General features: G+C 43.3%; 1 protein-coding gene across 1 annotated transcript; it reads right to left on the bottom strand.

Moving 5' to 3' along the window:
• Positions 1-11,391: 11,391 nt before the first annotated feature.
• Positions 11,392-12,927, bottom strand: LOC144135376 (uncharacterized). Its single transcript, XM_077668049.1, has 3 exons — positions 12,767-12,927; positions 12,229-12,354; positions 11,392-11,727 (listed from the first exon to the last, which is right to left on the bottom strand). The coding sequence occupies exons 1-3, from the start codon at positions 12,917-12,919 to the stop codon at positions 11,542-11,544; spliced, it is 465 nt and encodes a 154-aa protein (XP_077524175.1). The 5' UTR covers positions 12,920-12,927; the 3' UTR covers positions 11,392-11,541.
• Positions 12,928-17,293: the final 4,366 nt, after the last annotated feature.

The raw sequence follows: 17,293 nt of genomic DNA, 5'->3' as shown, positions 1-17,293 counted from the left end.
CGAGTGGGCAACATGCACTAAGGGTGCAATAAAATTGCGCAACCCGTTGGGACGCTCAAATGTTTCTACGCCGGTCGCCCCGACAAAGTTGGCATCCTTTTCTGCCCATAAAATATTAAAATGACACATAAAATTTTTAAAGCGTCATCAATACAGAGAACGAGTGTTGAAAGTCTTTTAAAACGGGAGCCGCTCTTACTCTCCTACAGCTGCTCCATTATTGTGGAGCTTTGAAGAACGGTGCCTTCCACTTCGCCACAACAGCTGCATTATCCGCAGCTGTTTTTTCAAATGTTTTCCGCCGCTCCTAGCGCGTCATCCTTGGAGCTTTCTGGCACGTGCGCTTAAGACGGCTAACGCCATTATTTTTCTGTGCGCGCAGTATCTACTCGAGGAATCCCTCTGTATGTTTTAGCACCAATTATATCTGCAAACCTCTCATGTGCGAGCTTGTTCATGATCGAATACCTCTCCCTTTGATCCCGCAGTATCATCTTGTGATCGCCAACAAAACCCGATTTTCACTTATTCACAATATCGTACTGCCTGAAGTATGAACTATTTGGAGGAAAGAGACAGTTCATTTCTCATCAGCAAATGTCTTGAACACTTTAACTACTTGAGCTAAGAGTGCATGTTGTTGGGCGAGTCAGTCGTACATCGTTGAGTAAAGGTACTGCGCAAAATAATACAAACAAGGACGTGAAGGGCAAAAGGACGGGCTGCGCCCGTCCTTGTTTGTATTATTTTGCGCAGTACCTTTACTTAACGATCTACTTGAACTAAAAATGCTAATGCGCTCTATATCTTCAAACCATGTTTTAAAGGAAGAATTCCTAGCGAAGAACCCGCCGTGTCATTTTTTTACCTGTTTGTCTTTTTCCTTTTTGTATTACGTACACCCTTCAACCTTAGGAACACACTGTTGAAATTTCATTAGGTATTATTCTGAATATTCTGAATAGTGGCCCCCACATTACTTCTGTTTTTCGTTTTATTTCCTCTTATTTTCCTTGATACCGGCGTTAAAATGCATACGATTTATATGCTCAGTTTTTAGATATTCATTTCATGTCGCATAAGCAACCGCATATTTCGTGTGGTACATTAATTTAGGGGGTCCAGTATAGTAACTGATTCTGGAAGCTCCTTCTGCATGATATGTTGTACATATCAATTTCATATGTATATAAACAATAATTCTGACGCAGAGCACAGGCTCAGGATGCCGACGATCATCGAAAGCAAGGAAACCATAGGGTTTATTTTGCAGCATTAATTAATGCAAATTTAGTAGTGTAATGACTTCATGACTGGAATTTTTTTCGGAACGAAATTAGGTAAATAACAACCACATGCCACAAGAGGGATCAAAATCCGACGACATCGCGTACGGGGCTCTACCAACTGAGCTGCGGCTTCGGGTTTATAGTCTTCCTCTTTCGTGGGTATTTATCTTCTGTGTAATGTAACCTTCAACGCTGTCACCAGCGCCAACCTCGTCCATAGCGGCCGACATATAATACCTGGTATTACCGTGACGAGCACGTGTACCGTGATCGAAAGGTCAGAGCAGCCGCTTTGGGAGAACCCTCTTTGCTGCCTTTGGAGTGAACTTCCCAGCGCCCAGGGAAGATATATAATTTAAAATAGAAAAATAGTCTTAATTGATTGCAAATAAACCTATATAGTTTATGCGCCATACAACTCTACAAGAACAGTTTGGAAGGACAATTTACGGAGTCACTATAACGCACACTGCGGTTTTTCGGAGCAGGAGTTTCGTGTAGCGTCACATCATACGCTTCCTGCTCAAACCCCGGCGCCATCTGCCGCAGTTACACAGAACCAGCTCAAAGTGCAGCTGCAAGAGAGCGGTGGTGATGTCATTGTCACCTTAGCGCAATAAAATGCCGTCAAAGACCGGTACACTCTCTCCATCAACGTGACGCCTCTTCGCATAGGTCGCCATGCAGCACTTCATATTCAGAGGTATGGCTCCTCCTTCGAGCGCCCAAACCATCTCAATAAGCTCTTCGCATTGAGTCTTTCAAACAAAACAGCTCAGCGACGGGCCAAAATTACGACGTATATAAGCGGTGAAGGCAGATTCTTGCACATATGCGCACGCTATAGAAAGAAAAGCAATATGCATATATGTGTCGGGTGGTTCGCTTAACCTCTCAATCCCATGTCCGTGACCCTACATTGAGGAAACGAAAATACCTTGTGCAATGGCGATCTTTGGCCACAGATGCCCTTATACCATAAAAATTCATTGTCATCATCATCATCAACTTCTGAATGAATTGTATTTAAGTCATACCCTTTCACACCTTGAAAAGAAAATCAAGAAAAACGGAAGTTGTCCTATCTCTTAAGCGATATCTTTTAAGAATTTCAAGGAAAAGCAAATAAAAAAATAGGTTGCCGTATGTCTACAGACTACGGCATTCTAACGATAAAGAAGAATGTCCGCCTGAAACGGAGTTTGGATAAGCTTGAACCGACCAAGCAAGAAAATACCGGAGTCACTGTCATGCACCATCACATTTTGCAAGTTAAATGTACGCGTAGACGATGATTTCAACTGCTGATCTCAGGGGCAATGCTGTATCACCATTCATATCAAAAAGGCGGCAACTACTCGTTGGTCTGAATATCAGGAGTTTCATTACAGTGGCTAGAAAATACTTAAAAATGATTGTCAGCTATAATTGCGTTCTTTGATTTGGTACACAACAAGCAATAACAAGAGCAGAAAAAGCAAGAGAATAAGCTTTTACTAAGAACAATAATGCGATGAATTTTTACTAAGGGTTCGTTTAACAAGCACAAGACAAACGAGATGTTGCTTTATTGTGGGACACTACCACGTACATTCAGGGACAAAAGTTTCTGGACTACTTGCCCCACTAACGAAGCCCATAGCTCTATTATTATTCGTCAGCTGGAGGTTACACTTGAGATAAAAAAAACAGGATTTTGTCTTTAACCTTCACAACTGTGGCTCCCAGCTGCCGGGTAATAATAGAGCTTATGGGCTCAGTTCGCGGAGCACGTGGTCCAGAGACTCTTGTCCCCGACTGTACGTGACCGCTTTTTCCCGCTAATGATAAAACGCTGTGATATATGAAAAAAGGATGCCATGTGCCGCAGCGTGCTTTCCCTACAGCTTTGCAGCGCCTGCACCAATGTGTTGAGCGATCAAAGCATGCTCGCTGATGATGTTGAAGAGAGCGGCAGTTCCTCCTTTGGTCAAGCTCTGCAATGCCTCACAAGAACAAACTACGGAGGCTGCCTTGAACAACGCGACTTCACCGTTCTTACTTCCTCAGTTTGTTTTTCTAGGCATTCACGGAATAAAAACCGGGTCTGGCAGGGCGGACGTCAGTATTTATAACCTAATGCTTATCCAGACAGTACCTAACTAAATTCATTTCCATTGTATAATTAACATGGTCTGGTAGTTAGTGCCAAAGGCGAGATAGTAGCCGTTGGCAAGGTATAGGCATGTCAGGTTGTAAGGAACTGGCGCTACACTGCGGCTGGCGAAGACGCTCGAGAAGAAAAAGCGGAAGTGGAACGTGGCGAAGAGCGCGTGCTGGGGAGAATAGGAAGAATAGGGTCAGCAGCGGACGTGTTCGAGATCTGCGGGCTCCCCGAATTTCCAGGCTTGGGCCTCAGCCGCAGACGTCTGGGCTACCAGACCTGGACAGCCGTCGTCGAGAGCGTGAGCCACCAGCCCCAGCCGCCGCTGTTCCCTTCCTGTCCGGCAGCCTCTGACCACAGGCTACCTGACCTGGGGCCCGCGCCTGTGTTCCATCAGGGCCTCGACCAGAGCCCATACACTGCGCCGACGCCCCACCACACCTCCTCGCCCGACGCACCATCTACCAAGCTCACACGTCGAACGCTGAACACTTCACCGTACATCGAACGCGGAGTGAACCATTCGTTTTTTCCCCTCAAGCTCTCCTTTGTCTTCCGCGAAGGTTGTCTTTGATTTCCTGTTCATGTGTTGGTGAATCCTTTCCTCTTAAGGCTTACATTAGAGCTTATTTTTTTCCGCATGCCGCCTGGTCTATTCCTTCTTCCGTTTAACGTGCGGTAATCTAACTTGCAGTCTTCCCCTCACACAGGTAATGAAAAGGAGAAGTCATTATTTGAAAACCTCCAACGTGAGATACCCTAGTGCATTTTTTTTACATAAAACAAACCGAGCCCATTAGGGCCTCAAGAATCACGGCGCAAGGGCAAAATCCGCGGTTTAGTGACAGCGGTGCCTATTTCACACTACTTGCGCAAATGTACCATGCTAGACTATTCTTTTCATTAATCGGTTCATGTATGCACCAGGATAGTGATCTACTACGTTGTCATCGAATTGGAGAGCGCCAAAGTCATGCCAAATCAGGTAATAAAGAAATAAAGAGCGCCGAAGCAAAAGGAATGAAACGGATGTATTGTAATAGGTGGAAACGATGCTGCCAGGGAATGCTCTCGCGAGCAAGCTATGCCTTCTTCTTCAATAAAATACATAACAAATGCGTTTGAATTACTTTAAGAGTTTCATAAGGGCTGCAATTTACTCTTTTCATGCCTAGTGATTCCAGTTGGAATCGCATAATTTCGAGGCCATCCGTCATCAGTTGAGCAAAAAATGTTCGTTTTTCTGAAGTAGTTCCGACATTTAGCAAATCATCAACATACAGTATATTAGCGGCCTTTTGCTTGACTGACAAATGCAAGCAGGCAGGAAAGGAATACAAACACTGCGTATTTTTGCAGTCACCATTTCCAGGTCTGAAGTCCTCCATGGTTCTATGTGGCTTTTATTTTATGGGGTATGACGTTCCAAAGCGACAGAGGCTATGAGGGTCGCCGCAGTTACCGGCTCCGGAAATTTCGACTTCCTGGGGTCCTTTAACATGCACTGACATAGCACAGCACACGGTCCTCTCTTGTACTTACCATATAGAAGAAAGAAAATAATTTGTTTTTCCCTAATTATGCAGAATAATTCGAGACGCCCGTGTAATGTGCGATGTCAGTGCACGGTAAAGAACCGCAGGTGTTTGAAATTTCCGGAGCCCTCCACTACGGCGTCCCTCATAGCCTGAGTCGCTTTGGGACGTTAAACCCAATAAGCTAAACTAAACTAATCAAGTGGAAGGGTGAATTGAAGCCGCATGCTACTGTTTCAAAAAACATTATTTCGGCTAACCGCATTTACAACTCCAAAAATATTTCTCAAATGATATTGATTCAAAATAGAATCACTTTCACCGGCGCTGTTGCAGAATAAGCAGAACAGCCGTATTTTAGTTAACTGTGACTGCTTATCTCGAGTAAGTAAATATTTCCGCTCGTTTGTTTCCGCCACAGAAGGTGACTTCATTGAGCACATCCACTTTTCATGTGGAAAGGAATAAGTTCCAAAAACGGCCCATCCGACATGTTGAGCTGTCAATTCGTCCGATGAAGAAATAGCATTCATCGCGCGTAGATCCACAAAAGCAATCTAAAGACAAAGCATAACGCACAAGCATTGAACTTCTCTGGAATAGCCCCCACTGCAGCAAACTGAAAACTGCAGCACGATGCAGAACCCCGTGGTAGTTCAGCTACACTGAAGTTTGAGAGCCACCTCCGAAAAACCGACCAACTCGCCTAACAGTTCATATTGTGGATCAAAACAGTCTTCCCAGAAAAATCTGGATCGCGATGCAGCATGATAGTGCTGACCAACGCAGAAATCATTAATACAAATCACCCTCGGCAAGGAGTACCTTCACCGTCCAAATTAACCTAAATGCTTCTGCATCGTCTCAGTGTGAAAATTCCGCCTTTCAAATTTTTTGTTAGTGTAGTAAGCAGATAGTGCGAGTTCAAGACTGTAAATCGGGCATTGGTAGCCTGGCCGCCCTTCTTACAAGTAGGGTCTTTGAAAAAAAAAAAAAACGAGGACTTGTCTTCAACCAACCCATCATTTCCGCTTGCATAGGCCAGTACTCTGGCTCGCACTCAATGAATAAATAACAACAAAAGTAGAAGCTATGCTTCATGTCATTCTGGCGTAATCGTGTTAAAAACAGTGACATCCTCTTCTTTACCAGAGAGAAGCATAGTTTCAAAGCAGCAGATATTCAAATAAATTTCCAAAGAAATCACAAAGCAGTTCGCTCCCACTAAGTCCCAATTCTAGAAGTTGGTTTTATGAAAAAAAAAACACAAGGAACCGAGGAACGTTGATTTTTTGACCTAGAATTATCGCTTGTCGCACATGCTGGTCTCTGGATTTGAATTGTTTTATGTTAATCAGTTTTCATTTCGACTGGAAGGTTAAGTAGGTTGGCACTGCGTATGCTAAGTGTTAGAGGAGGAGGCGGGTGTCCTCATAGCAGATATTCTAAATCGCAGGAAGGAACACAATGCGCAGATGTTGCTCATTAGAGCTTGTTGACGTGAAGAAAAATGCCGCGTTAAGCAATTCCGTCGAAAGACATTTTTGCAGTAGGGGAACTTCTTCCTCAATATGTGCAAAGCTCACCAAGCAAAATTTTGCAGAAAGGGTAAAGTTCATGTCATTGTTATGTATAGATGGCCTCTTCCATTCAAAAAAGTTCTGGCTCTCTGTACTCAGAGGATGGTTAGTCAAAATTAAAAAAAAAAGCCAGAAAGTTGGTTAGTTGGAGATGTCTCATGAAGCATCATTACAAGAGAGCGTTGCGAATCATGCCCGTGCTACCGTTTGTTAATGGTGTCTGGGTTATGCATTGAGCACATTGTCTAGACGTAATAATCTTTATAGATATGTAACATGCATATTTTATGGTCTCAAAGATATTTGCATGTAAATATGGATTAACTGATCTAATAATAAGTACTGTTTCTAGATTGCGGCACATAATGAGTGAGCCCTTTAACGTTCACTACGGCCACATTAAAGGTGAGCAGCCCTAGCTGTTTTAAAAAAGTACTATTTGTCTTCTCAAAAGGGTGGTCTTCGAGAATTACGCAAAGATTTTCGGCATGCGGGTTCAAGTAATACTTGATCACACGACGAAAATGTTCTTTTGGAAATACGAATAATTCTGCAGCGCTTGCAGTAGCCCTACAGGATTGTCATAAAAATGCACACAGAAAACCATAAATCATAACACAAAAGCGGTATAAACTAACTAGATAAACAAACAACGCTCTTAAACTAGAAAAGGCAAAATTCAACTAAAACTTTATGAATACAAATGTGAATACAATAATACACACTATGAAAATACAAAAAAAAACATACTAAAATATAATTCAGAATAAAGCGTTAACAATCAATTGCATCAAAACAATTAGTGCAATGAGAAGGTTTGGTGGCTACTTGTTGAGGTACTTAAAATCGGGTGAAAAATAAGTACTTAAATGCGGGTAATCTAGCTCTGTAAGGTGTTTATGGTTGAGCATAATGATTTCTTGTAGGGCGCGTTGTTAGATGCGCAAGGAAGGGGTCTGCATTCATAGCAAGCTTATGATATTTTATCAAAAAAAGTAGTTTCTATCTTCGTATCTTTCGGCGCACCTGTAAGGACTGGATCCCATGACTTCTCATGTGGTTAGCTGGCGACTTAAGAAGGAGGTTTATTTTCAATCGGTTTTCAAACCATGATTATTTATTAAAAACAAATATTAGCCCTGAGAACACACTTGTTAGCATTAAATATGCTGTGGCCAAAACGTTATAATCACAACGCAATGCTCTAAGGGGCTCTAGTTGGTTACAAAGCGTTCAGGTTGTCGATATTACAACGAGCAGCTGTTTACTTAAGCGTAGCGACGCTAAAACGAGAAATCGGCTGCGCGCTTGGCCTCAGCCCTTCTGTTCTGCACGATATGGCGTCACTCGATTATCGGTGGCGCGCAATGCGCCGATCTCCAGCGCCTACTGCACTGATCGACCGCGTGATGTCGCTTGGACGTCTGGAAGGGGAAGGGGGGGGGGTGATGTTTTACTGCGTAGTTTCCCGCTGTTAAGTGCCGTAGGCTGCTGTGTGTCCACGTGTAGCTGAGTCACAGCGGGGTAAAAGCTCACCTAACAGCCCCAACTTGCTCGAGAACATCTGCGTGCTTACAAAGCAAAGCCTGAATGCCGCCACGTTTGAGGCAGCGGAGTTAGCAGGTTGTCTCGTCGAACGACAAGTCCGTCGCCTCTCAGCTGATCTTGCGAGCGCATCGCAGTTTAGGTTGGCAGTCTGCTATCTGATTGTAGAAAACTAGCTCGAAGTGCAGATGCGCGGCAGAGGCAGAGACGCCGCAGTGACCTTACCGTACAAACTAACGTCAGTGACATTTACTCATCTCCAACGGCGTGATCCAGCAACACGTCAGTAGGTGCGCCACGTTTCGTTTGTTGAGAATTCCTCACCCGTTGAGCACCTAATCCAACCAAACACTCTATTTGAGTTTAACGTTTCGCATAAAACAGCGCACGACGGTAAAAAAAAAAAGATGACAGAGATGGACACCTGAAGCATCTGTTTGCATACCGGCTTCATTCACGCCGAACCTCACACTACACGCATTTTGCTTTGTTTACTTTTTAATTTGCATCTGGAATATCACGTGCCAAAAATGGCTGGCGCCCATATTTGGCATGCTTTACTATGCGCGACTTGGCGCTTCTTTTTAAGGCAGGCATGCGAAACGAAATTAGGAAACCTTGTTTCGATATTTACGCACCCGAGTTTCGAGTAAGTGCCGGTTTGGATCTAGAACATACGTAAATCTTTTCGTTCGTTTTGTGCGCCTCAACTTTGCAAAAGTAGTAAACTGAGTGGAAATGTTTCCCAAATTCTGCTTCTACAGAACAGAGTCAAAAGGAACGGAACTGACTTTCTTAAAACATTGCAGATTAATGAGGTGGAGATATCGGACGGGATATAGAGTTCATAATTATTAATCGGAGACAGTCGGAAATTTTTGTCTGACCTAACCATGTTCCGCACAAGACCATTATTTCTCAAACCTTTCTGCTAAGGTGGTCGTGATTCGTGAAAGGCGGTATATAGCACTCAACACATGCCAACGCAGTATGTGTATAATGCACAGTATAATATCTATCAGATATTTGACATATTTTACGGCAATCCTGAAAAAAAAAAACTGCTGATGTCGAGTTTTTTTTTCAATAATAAGTTTTTAAGCATTTAAGAGGGCAGTGCAACAATATACTCTTTTGTGTCGTGTTGTAGAAGTCAAAATAATTTTTACGTTTCATGAAATAAGCACTTAGCATTATTTTGTGAAAAAAAAATTATAGTATTCGTTTAAGTCCTAGCCTGTTCAGCAAAATGTCAATTGGCAGGCTCTTTCTTGAAGTTACTGAGTTCGTCTCCTCGACTACAGCGAGTCATTCTTTCTTGATTTTTAACACTTTGATTGGCTCTTCACAAAACTCTTAGAATGTGTGGCAGGTCACTGTTATTGCAAACTGATTCTCTAGTTTTGTGTGTCTTGAACCAACGCAAAATAGTCCATTCATCCGGCGCCTTGGGCTTTCTTCACTATAATGCGAATGTACTGTCTTCTGTTCGCGCCAGGGCTCAAAGCGGTGTTTTAACAAAAAAAGCGACTAGCTGCTTGGCTTAATGGGCATTACCTGCATATATCCTCCCGTTGTCTTGATTCCTTGCTTAGAAGCGTGGATTACCAGCGCTGCTGCGAAGTCACACATCATATTGTTTTGTGAAGTGAGTTCACTCCACCATACCTTGGCTAATCATGCGGGCAGAACATTAAACATGTTCTTGCTGGTGGTTCTCGCTTCAGAGGAGTACGCATCTCAGCATCTCTCTCAAATGGCTATGGTTTACTTTGCCAGTTCCGGTTTTTCTCTCCTTCGGTACAGGCGCAAGCTGTACTGCGTTGAGTTGATTTGTGAATATCTTCATTCTTTCATTATTGCAAGCTGCCGAATCGCAACGTTAGCGATAGTAAAAATTTTCTCAAACTCTGTCTCTCTTTTCTGCATTCATCTTTAAATAGCCCCCGTCAATTATCTGATATTTCATCTTTTATAAATTGTTTTGTCTTTAATTTCGTTATTCATCACAGGCGCTAGAACCCTGTGTATACAAAGTTATCACTTTAGTAATTTTCTTGTATCACTTTAGTAATTTTCTTGGCATTCGTCACCAAACCATGGCCAACCCATCCTCGTGGGTACGGGTCAAATCGGAAGAATCCAATGAATTCAACAACGTGATCTTGGCTCATGTAACCGGGGCTAATAGGAGCCGCATTCCTTACCTACTTGGCCTCCCAAATTGTGCTAATATCGAACTGCGCTTGACATACATCCCACTTTGGGTGGGTATTGCCTCTCAATAAAAAGTACTTCTTACATCTTTCAAGCGTTCTTTTTTTGCAATTATTACCTTGGAAGCAACGAGCCAGCACTCGGAAGTGTGCTTTCAAAAGATATATTAGCTCTCCTACAACGCGCATCTCAGTTTTTCTACCGTCAGCGCACACAGGGTAACGACACTGCTACGTGGCACATCCCATTCTCTCAGAGTGTGCGGCACTGTTGTCTTTAATTTTATTTTATGTACGCGGCTTCGGGCATGTGGTGCTGACCTGACGGCGTATGAAGAGATTCGCTGTGTACCCGGCTCATCGCCTCATTGAAAAAGCACCAGGTGAATAACCAGCAAGCCAGTGGGGACAGTGCAACGACAGACCCGGAGTGTTCCAGTCGGCCAACTCTGAACAAATTCGCTCAAAACATAACGCGCAATGCGGCATATATCGCACTTTAAACGAATATACAATGCCTAAAAGTGCCGGCGAATGTCGTGCAGTGTATCAATATCCACACGCTCCACTGTTCAATCTGCATCGCTGCCGATAGCACTTGGCTTTGAGGCATTAGATGGCCCACAAGTCAAAGTGAAGGAAAAATGGCTTGGGCGTGCAACAATGCAAAACACCTGGGCAAAAGTATCATTTCTCACTGCATACATACGAGACGTACCTCACCAACCTGGGCACTTAAGCTCTCATTGCGTCCTTGATTTAATGTAATGATCCCGCTTACGCAGCCATCTAAGCTCCATCTAATGGACACTTGAGAGCTGCGTGCCGAGCACATAGCGTTTGCTCTTAGCCGCATCTAAATTCCCTCAGTTTATGGAGTACGGATTGCATTTCCATAATCTCCTGTGTTTAATTCCCGAAAACAGTTTGTCGGCTACAAGAGACATGGAACAAGAGCAAATTAGGAACATTGGACGACATGAGCTCAGTACACAAGACAAAAAAAACTAAAAACAAAAGTTCTGATGGCAGTACTGATTTGTAACCACGTGTAATAAGGAAAGTACAATAAAGGGGCAACATGAGAAAACAAAATAGGCTAAGCGGATTTTCACAAGCATATGCTTTGCTTGCGGCTCTCGCACTAGATCAAACGCATTGCGCAGTGTCTTGGGAACACAGATATAGTATGGGAACTACACAAGGGCGTGATCACCATCGCATCTGGCTCTACTAGACACGCCTCGCAGCACTGTTCCAGATACCTCGCTCCGTGATATATTGATTGAAGAACCCTCTGAATTTTTCAAGACGGGCTCTTGGAGGATCAATGCATTGTGTCAGCCCCATCAGGTGCACGTTGAATAGGAACCAGGTGAAATTTTCTCGTAGGTCACGTGTGTATATGACTTGTTGGGCCTGAGAAAAAAAGGCGTGTTAGGTATCAGTGAACCAACATATCCTTCTTTCTCCTAATCATTCATACTGTCATCGCAGGTCACTTTGTAGAGGCATCTATTTAGAGTTAATAGCTACATGCTTGGCACTGACTCAAATCGGTTGCTTCGAGAACTACTACAGTGTACACTGTAGCACCTGCTCTTTAGAAATCCTCCAAGCTTTCATCTATTTCCAACTGCCGCTAACTCATTTGTCCACTTCTTTCTCACCACTTTCCCCTCAACATTTAAATTTCTTGGGTTATCCTTGTGCAGATAATATGTGGTGATACTCCTGATATTGCCTAGAACCTGTACATCCAGCACGATACCTAGAAACACAAAAATTTTAGATACAATTTTCAGAATCTCCCACGCGAAATTCCTGCTCCAGCTTTAGCGTAAATAGGTAATCAAAGAAAAAAGATTAATCGACCTTTTGCTGCGTTCATTTACCAATGAAGGCAGAAAAATACTGTACCTTTGATAGCAACGTGTGCATTATGTCGAGTGACAAGAAATACGTTTTCCCGGAAACCTGGGCCACCAAAGCAAATGTTTCCTCCCAGTCGAGGTGGACGGAGCGCTCTATGTAGGGCCCGCACCACTAAAGGAGGAGAAAAGTAATCAGATAACTAAATTTTTAGCACATGCATTACTCTAATGAGCGAAATATTAGGAAATTAACTGGAACGCTGCACAATCTCAGTTTTCGCTTCGTATACATAGATCCTGATTCCAAGCTGCTAGGTCGTCCGAGTAAAGAATCGAAAGAACTTTGAAGGTACCGAGAGTAATACAAATATAAATGTATTGCTTGTCAAAACATAATATATTTCCGGCTACGTTTTCTGTGTATGCAAAATATCTGAGTTTTTCGAATAAAGAGAAAACTGGGGTTAGAGTTTGGCCTGTTCGGTAGAACACATCATGGCGCCATTTTCTCAAAGTATACTCATTCTTGAATACAAACAAAAGAAGACATGCCGTCATTACAATATAAAGTAGGACCGACTTACTCGCGATCGGTCCTTGATTAAGACGACACGGCATGGCTTGTACAGAGCTTTCCAATAGGTGGTGTAGTTTTCAGCCATTTCGAATATTGCCGTCCCCATCTGAAAGGTGAAGGCCACGGTCTTCTCGGGACTTGCGAAGCTCGATAGGGCCATGCGTAGGGCTCCCTTCTGTGGAAAGCAGCGGAGCAGGAGGGTGTAGTGCTGACACACGTGTGCACTCCAAGGGCTGTTTTGCGCCCATGATTGCATGTTAAGACCTCTAAATTTGTCACCCTCACTAAACACAAGACACATGCGTTCGCCCAAGAAACACTGCGCATTTTGAAGCGAAAAGCTTCACTACGCTAGCTAAAGAAGACCACGTAGGCAGCACGAAGACCTTGAACAACCTTGCACGACCTTCAGCACAACCAATGATAGCCGTGTATGACCCTAGTGGTACAGTTACGGTGTCCAGCCATTGATTACTGACCTTGACCTATGACCTTTAGTTGATCTTAGATATTTGACACTGTGTGACTTTTGGGTTCACCTTTGACCTTAAGGACATCCGATAGGTTAGCCTGGTTAAACCACCGCCAATTTATTTGTTCGTGAAATGAAGGACGGTATCATTTAAATGGCAAGGGCACCTGTACTGTGGACCTGTAGGATGAGTTAGAGCATGGCCCCTAGGAAAGTATCTTAGACTAACGCTAGCTTGGATTCCTCATAAGGTGAATGATGGACTCGCGTATACACCTTTTAAGGAACTGTGTATCTATCGCACGCATGTTCCTACATGCCTACCTGAAAGAAGATGCCTTATACTTATTTATAAGTGTGGAGTTTATGTTTTCTTAGCGGCAACTGCATTAATATGTACTTATGCATCTTGCACCACGTTTACACGTCAAACATTTATCACCTTCACTAATAAAATCCTACTAGCCCGAGTGCTGCGCAATACAATTTCTTTGAACGTGCGCACAACATTTTGCTGTGTGTTTTACATCCAGCAGCGATTTACGTTTGCGCTCCCTCAACTTTAATTTCGTATTTTGTTTATTCCAGAGTTTCGGACTTTTGTCCTAATAAACACTTTTGTTTTTGCCGCATTTCGCTCTGTCATGTGATAAAGGCTCGTAGGTGTAGCAGGCTAAATCTCAGAAATATTTTTTCTAGCCCTTGGAATTCCTAAAGTCAAGTAATGATTTCGTTTGATCATACTCTCTATTGGCACTGTTACTCCTTTATGACATTTGTCAGGCGTCCATACAGAGCGAGCACTGCACAGTAGCACTGCTTTTTTTTTTACTTTCACAGCCTTTTAATCGACATTTATTACAGGTCTGCGTAAATCTTACCCACAAAAGCATCGCGTAAAGAATGCTCCCTCGATGACCAACGTCGCCGTGGAAAGTGGCGGTGTCTGTACTACTTTTGATAAAATAAGCATCATTCCTCGCCGCGGTGTCAATGCGGAAAAAAATATTTAAGGCTATTTCAGTCACAACACTGAACAGTAGTGTTTACGGTTAATGCTGTCTTATTTTCAGTGGACATCTAGATACTTTAGTCCCCATGAGCATTTAATTTTAAGTTCAAAGTGTCGCTTTCTAGCAAACGATATTGTAGCCCATGCAATTGATTCATAATGGAAACAGCGGGCAGGGCAAAACCGCCTACTACGGATGTATGAACCAAATGAACTTAGTACCATAACAATGCCAGCTCACTAGAGGGTGGAGAACGGAGAACTTCCTTGCGGAAACCGATATCTGTCCAAAAAAGATGTCCAAACGATCAATTCATGCATATTTCTTGGCCAACATTTTATAGTTTTCGTATACTTTTGTCAGCACTTCTGGAGCACCTGATGTCTGTTGCCCTTTGCTTATTTTCTTCGATGCTTTGGTTTGATTGCTATGAACAGCTCTGTATTTGTTGAATGGCGCTGAAAGTTTGTCTTCCTGGCTTTGGTTTGTTAAGCTGATGTGTGTTCAGCTCAATGTATTGCACCAAACTGAATGCGTTATGACCGGGCGGGTGTCCAACTGAATTTTGTTTTCGGACTACGGTCGAACTGTACACAGAGGGGGTCAAGCTTCGTCAAGCCGCAATTAAGCGGCTTTTACCCATCATCCCTTCTTACTCTTTGAGAAAGAAAATAAAGTTTAATTTCATTTTATTTTATTTATATTTGGCCTCAAAAATAGAGCCACGCCGACTTCTTTCAAGTGCATCATGCCTCTTTAACGAACTGAAATCCACGAGGAGCAATCTAAGAGTCATAAACGCTCTCGCGCAACCTTCTTTCGGTAGCTGCGTCAATGTATGCGAAATTATTGGATGATAACGAAAGAAAGTCACAAAAAATGCTGATGGCCTAGCTCTGTTAGGCCAGGATATACGTAGCGAAAGCGCGGCGACTTCTGCATCGGAAGAGTGCATTCACTAGATGCGCCTTTATTCATGGCCAAAATTTCAGCCGTCGTGGCAGAGTGGTAGCGTCTCCGCCTCAAACGCCGAAGGCCCTGGTTTGATTCCGAGCCTCGTCACAGGTTTTTTTTTTTTTATTCAGTCAGTGTGCGGGGGAGTTTCATTGGCTCCCATAGATGCCGCCACCGAATACGTTGGCTAGCTGTTCAGTGCAGGCTCTGTTAAGGCGCGTTTATACTCCGACGTAACGCCCGCGCGCGCGCTGCACGGCGACGTCACGTCGGCCAAAGCGACACCCTCTATAGACCTCCTGCATGTTTGTAAACAAACGAGGTGGCGCTGCAGTCGCTAGCGAGCTCGTGGTAGGCAAAAGGTCGGGGAGTGGCGTCGCGGATAGGTGTTGAGCGCGGGTTTTCAAGGCTTGTAGGCGCGTTTTCAGTTTCTGCGAATCATAGCAATGGTCGATGCTTCCAACTTAGTCATTCGTTGAAGTACATGAGCTCGCGCTGGCCTCGCGTTGGCCACGTGCGGCCTATAAAGAGAAATAGTTTGCCATTGTATTGTATATATGGTTAGTAGTAAACATGTAGAAAGCGTTCCTGCCGTTTATTTATGCGCTAGGCATTGAATAAAACAAGTTTTGACACTCTGCACTAGTGTCACTGCACTAGTTTTGCACTCTGCACTCTGCACTAGGACAATAGTGAGGGGAAGCGCTGGCCTTGTTTCGTCGGAGCAGACATGCGCTCATCGTCTGCTGACATACGTATACGTGTCGCGCTGTGCGAAAAGTGGGGACAGCTTCGTGTCCCTGATCTCCTGTCTCGCTTAGGGCTGTTTTTAGTCGCATGACCACGCACGTGCCAGGCCGACTTGTCCTCTTGTTAAGCTGGTCGATTTGGTGAAAATTTTTGATTTCTAGAATTATTTTCTTTCCTAGCCCTGAAGTCTAGTTACGTGACGAAAAATTATAGCAAAATGTTGAGTACAAATTTATAAATTACGCTTTTTAGAAGTGTGGTCGTCAAAACTTTTGAAGTAATTTCTTTGATTTCAGTGCCGCATTTCTTTGACCAAAGCGAAAGCGAAGATGCCACAAACGAGGGAATAAACTTTAAGGTTCGTTTTGTGACCTCTCTCATTTTCTGCGACTGGATCACTCACCTTCGTAATTCGCATGAAAATCAAATGATTCCATTTGTCGCAAACTATTCCTGAGACGTTGAGGAGCGTAATAATTCTCTCGATTTTTTTTCCCTACACGTGCAGTACTGTGTTAGTTATTTCTTGTAAGAAACGTTTTCATGTAACTATGCATGCATAAGTACTGATCATATAGAAAAAGAACTAATCGCGTCATCGTACAGAACAGGGCTTTATGTATATGCTGGCATAAAAAAACTGCGCACTATATACTCAATTATTTGAGACCTTGGGGGGACTTGACGACGGTGTTAATTATAATTACCCAGAACTGCACCAAGTATAGCTATAAATAAAAGGAATGACTGAAACTAGCGTAGGAATTTCATAATTGCGCCAAGTTTAGTTACATATCGCATGCATGAATAACGAAAAAACTTTTCATTGCCACGTCCCTTCTCAATCTCGCCACGTGTCTGTTAGTAGCACGCCTGCGGCTGCTTCTTTCCAAACAAGCTTCGCGATCATGTACTACCTTATGAAACAAAACACATGCATGATGCAATGAAAAAGCATATGACATTTAGCACACTTAAGGTACGCTATTCTAAGCACACCAACGCGACCGCGCAAGATTGACACAACTTACCAGACTTCTTTCTACTCGAATGAAATAATTACGTCGTCATATCAAGAAACAGTTTCAAGTAAATATTAAATGTCATAAAACGCGCCATTAAAACATGGTGTGCTATTATAAAAAAAAACGCCTTCCTTGGGCGCGAGTGAACCTGTCGGCGCCCCGTACACTCCGGCTCAAGGTGATAAGTACGTGTGCTGCTGCATATGTCTGTTTTTTCCTTGAGCAATTATCAGCCTACTATCCTGAAGTTCAGGTGAATGAAGGCAGTAACGTGCATGCTATTAAGTGCAATTAGTGGCAGTGCCTATCGACTCCCAGAC

The sequence above is a fragment of the Amblyomma americanum genome, chromosome 5 (assembly GCF_052857255.1).
Source record: "Amblyomma americanum isolate KBUSLIRL-KWMA chromosome 5, ASM5285725v1, whole genome shotgun sequence".
Lineage (NCBI taxonomy): Eukaryota > Metazoa > Arthropoda > Arachnida > Ixodida > Ixodidae > Amblyomma > Amblyomma americanum.
The sequence above is the reverse complement of the archived record's forward strand: the minus strand, read 5'-3'. Positions and strand labels throughout refer to the sequence as shown.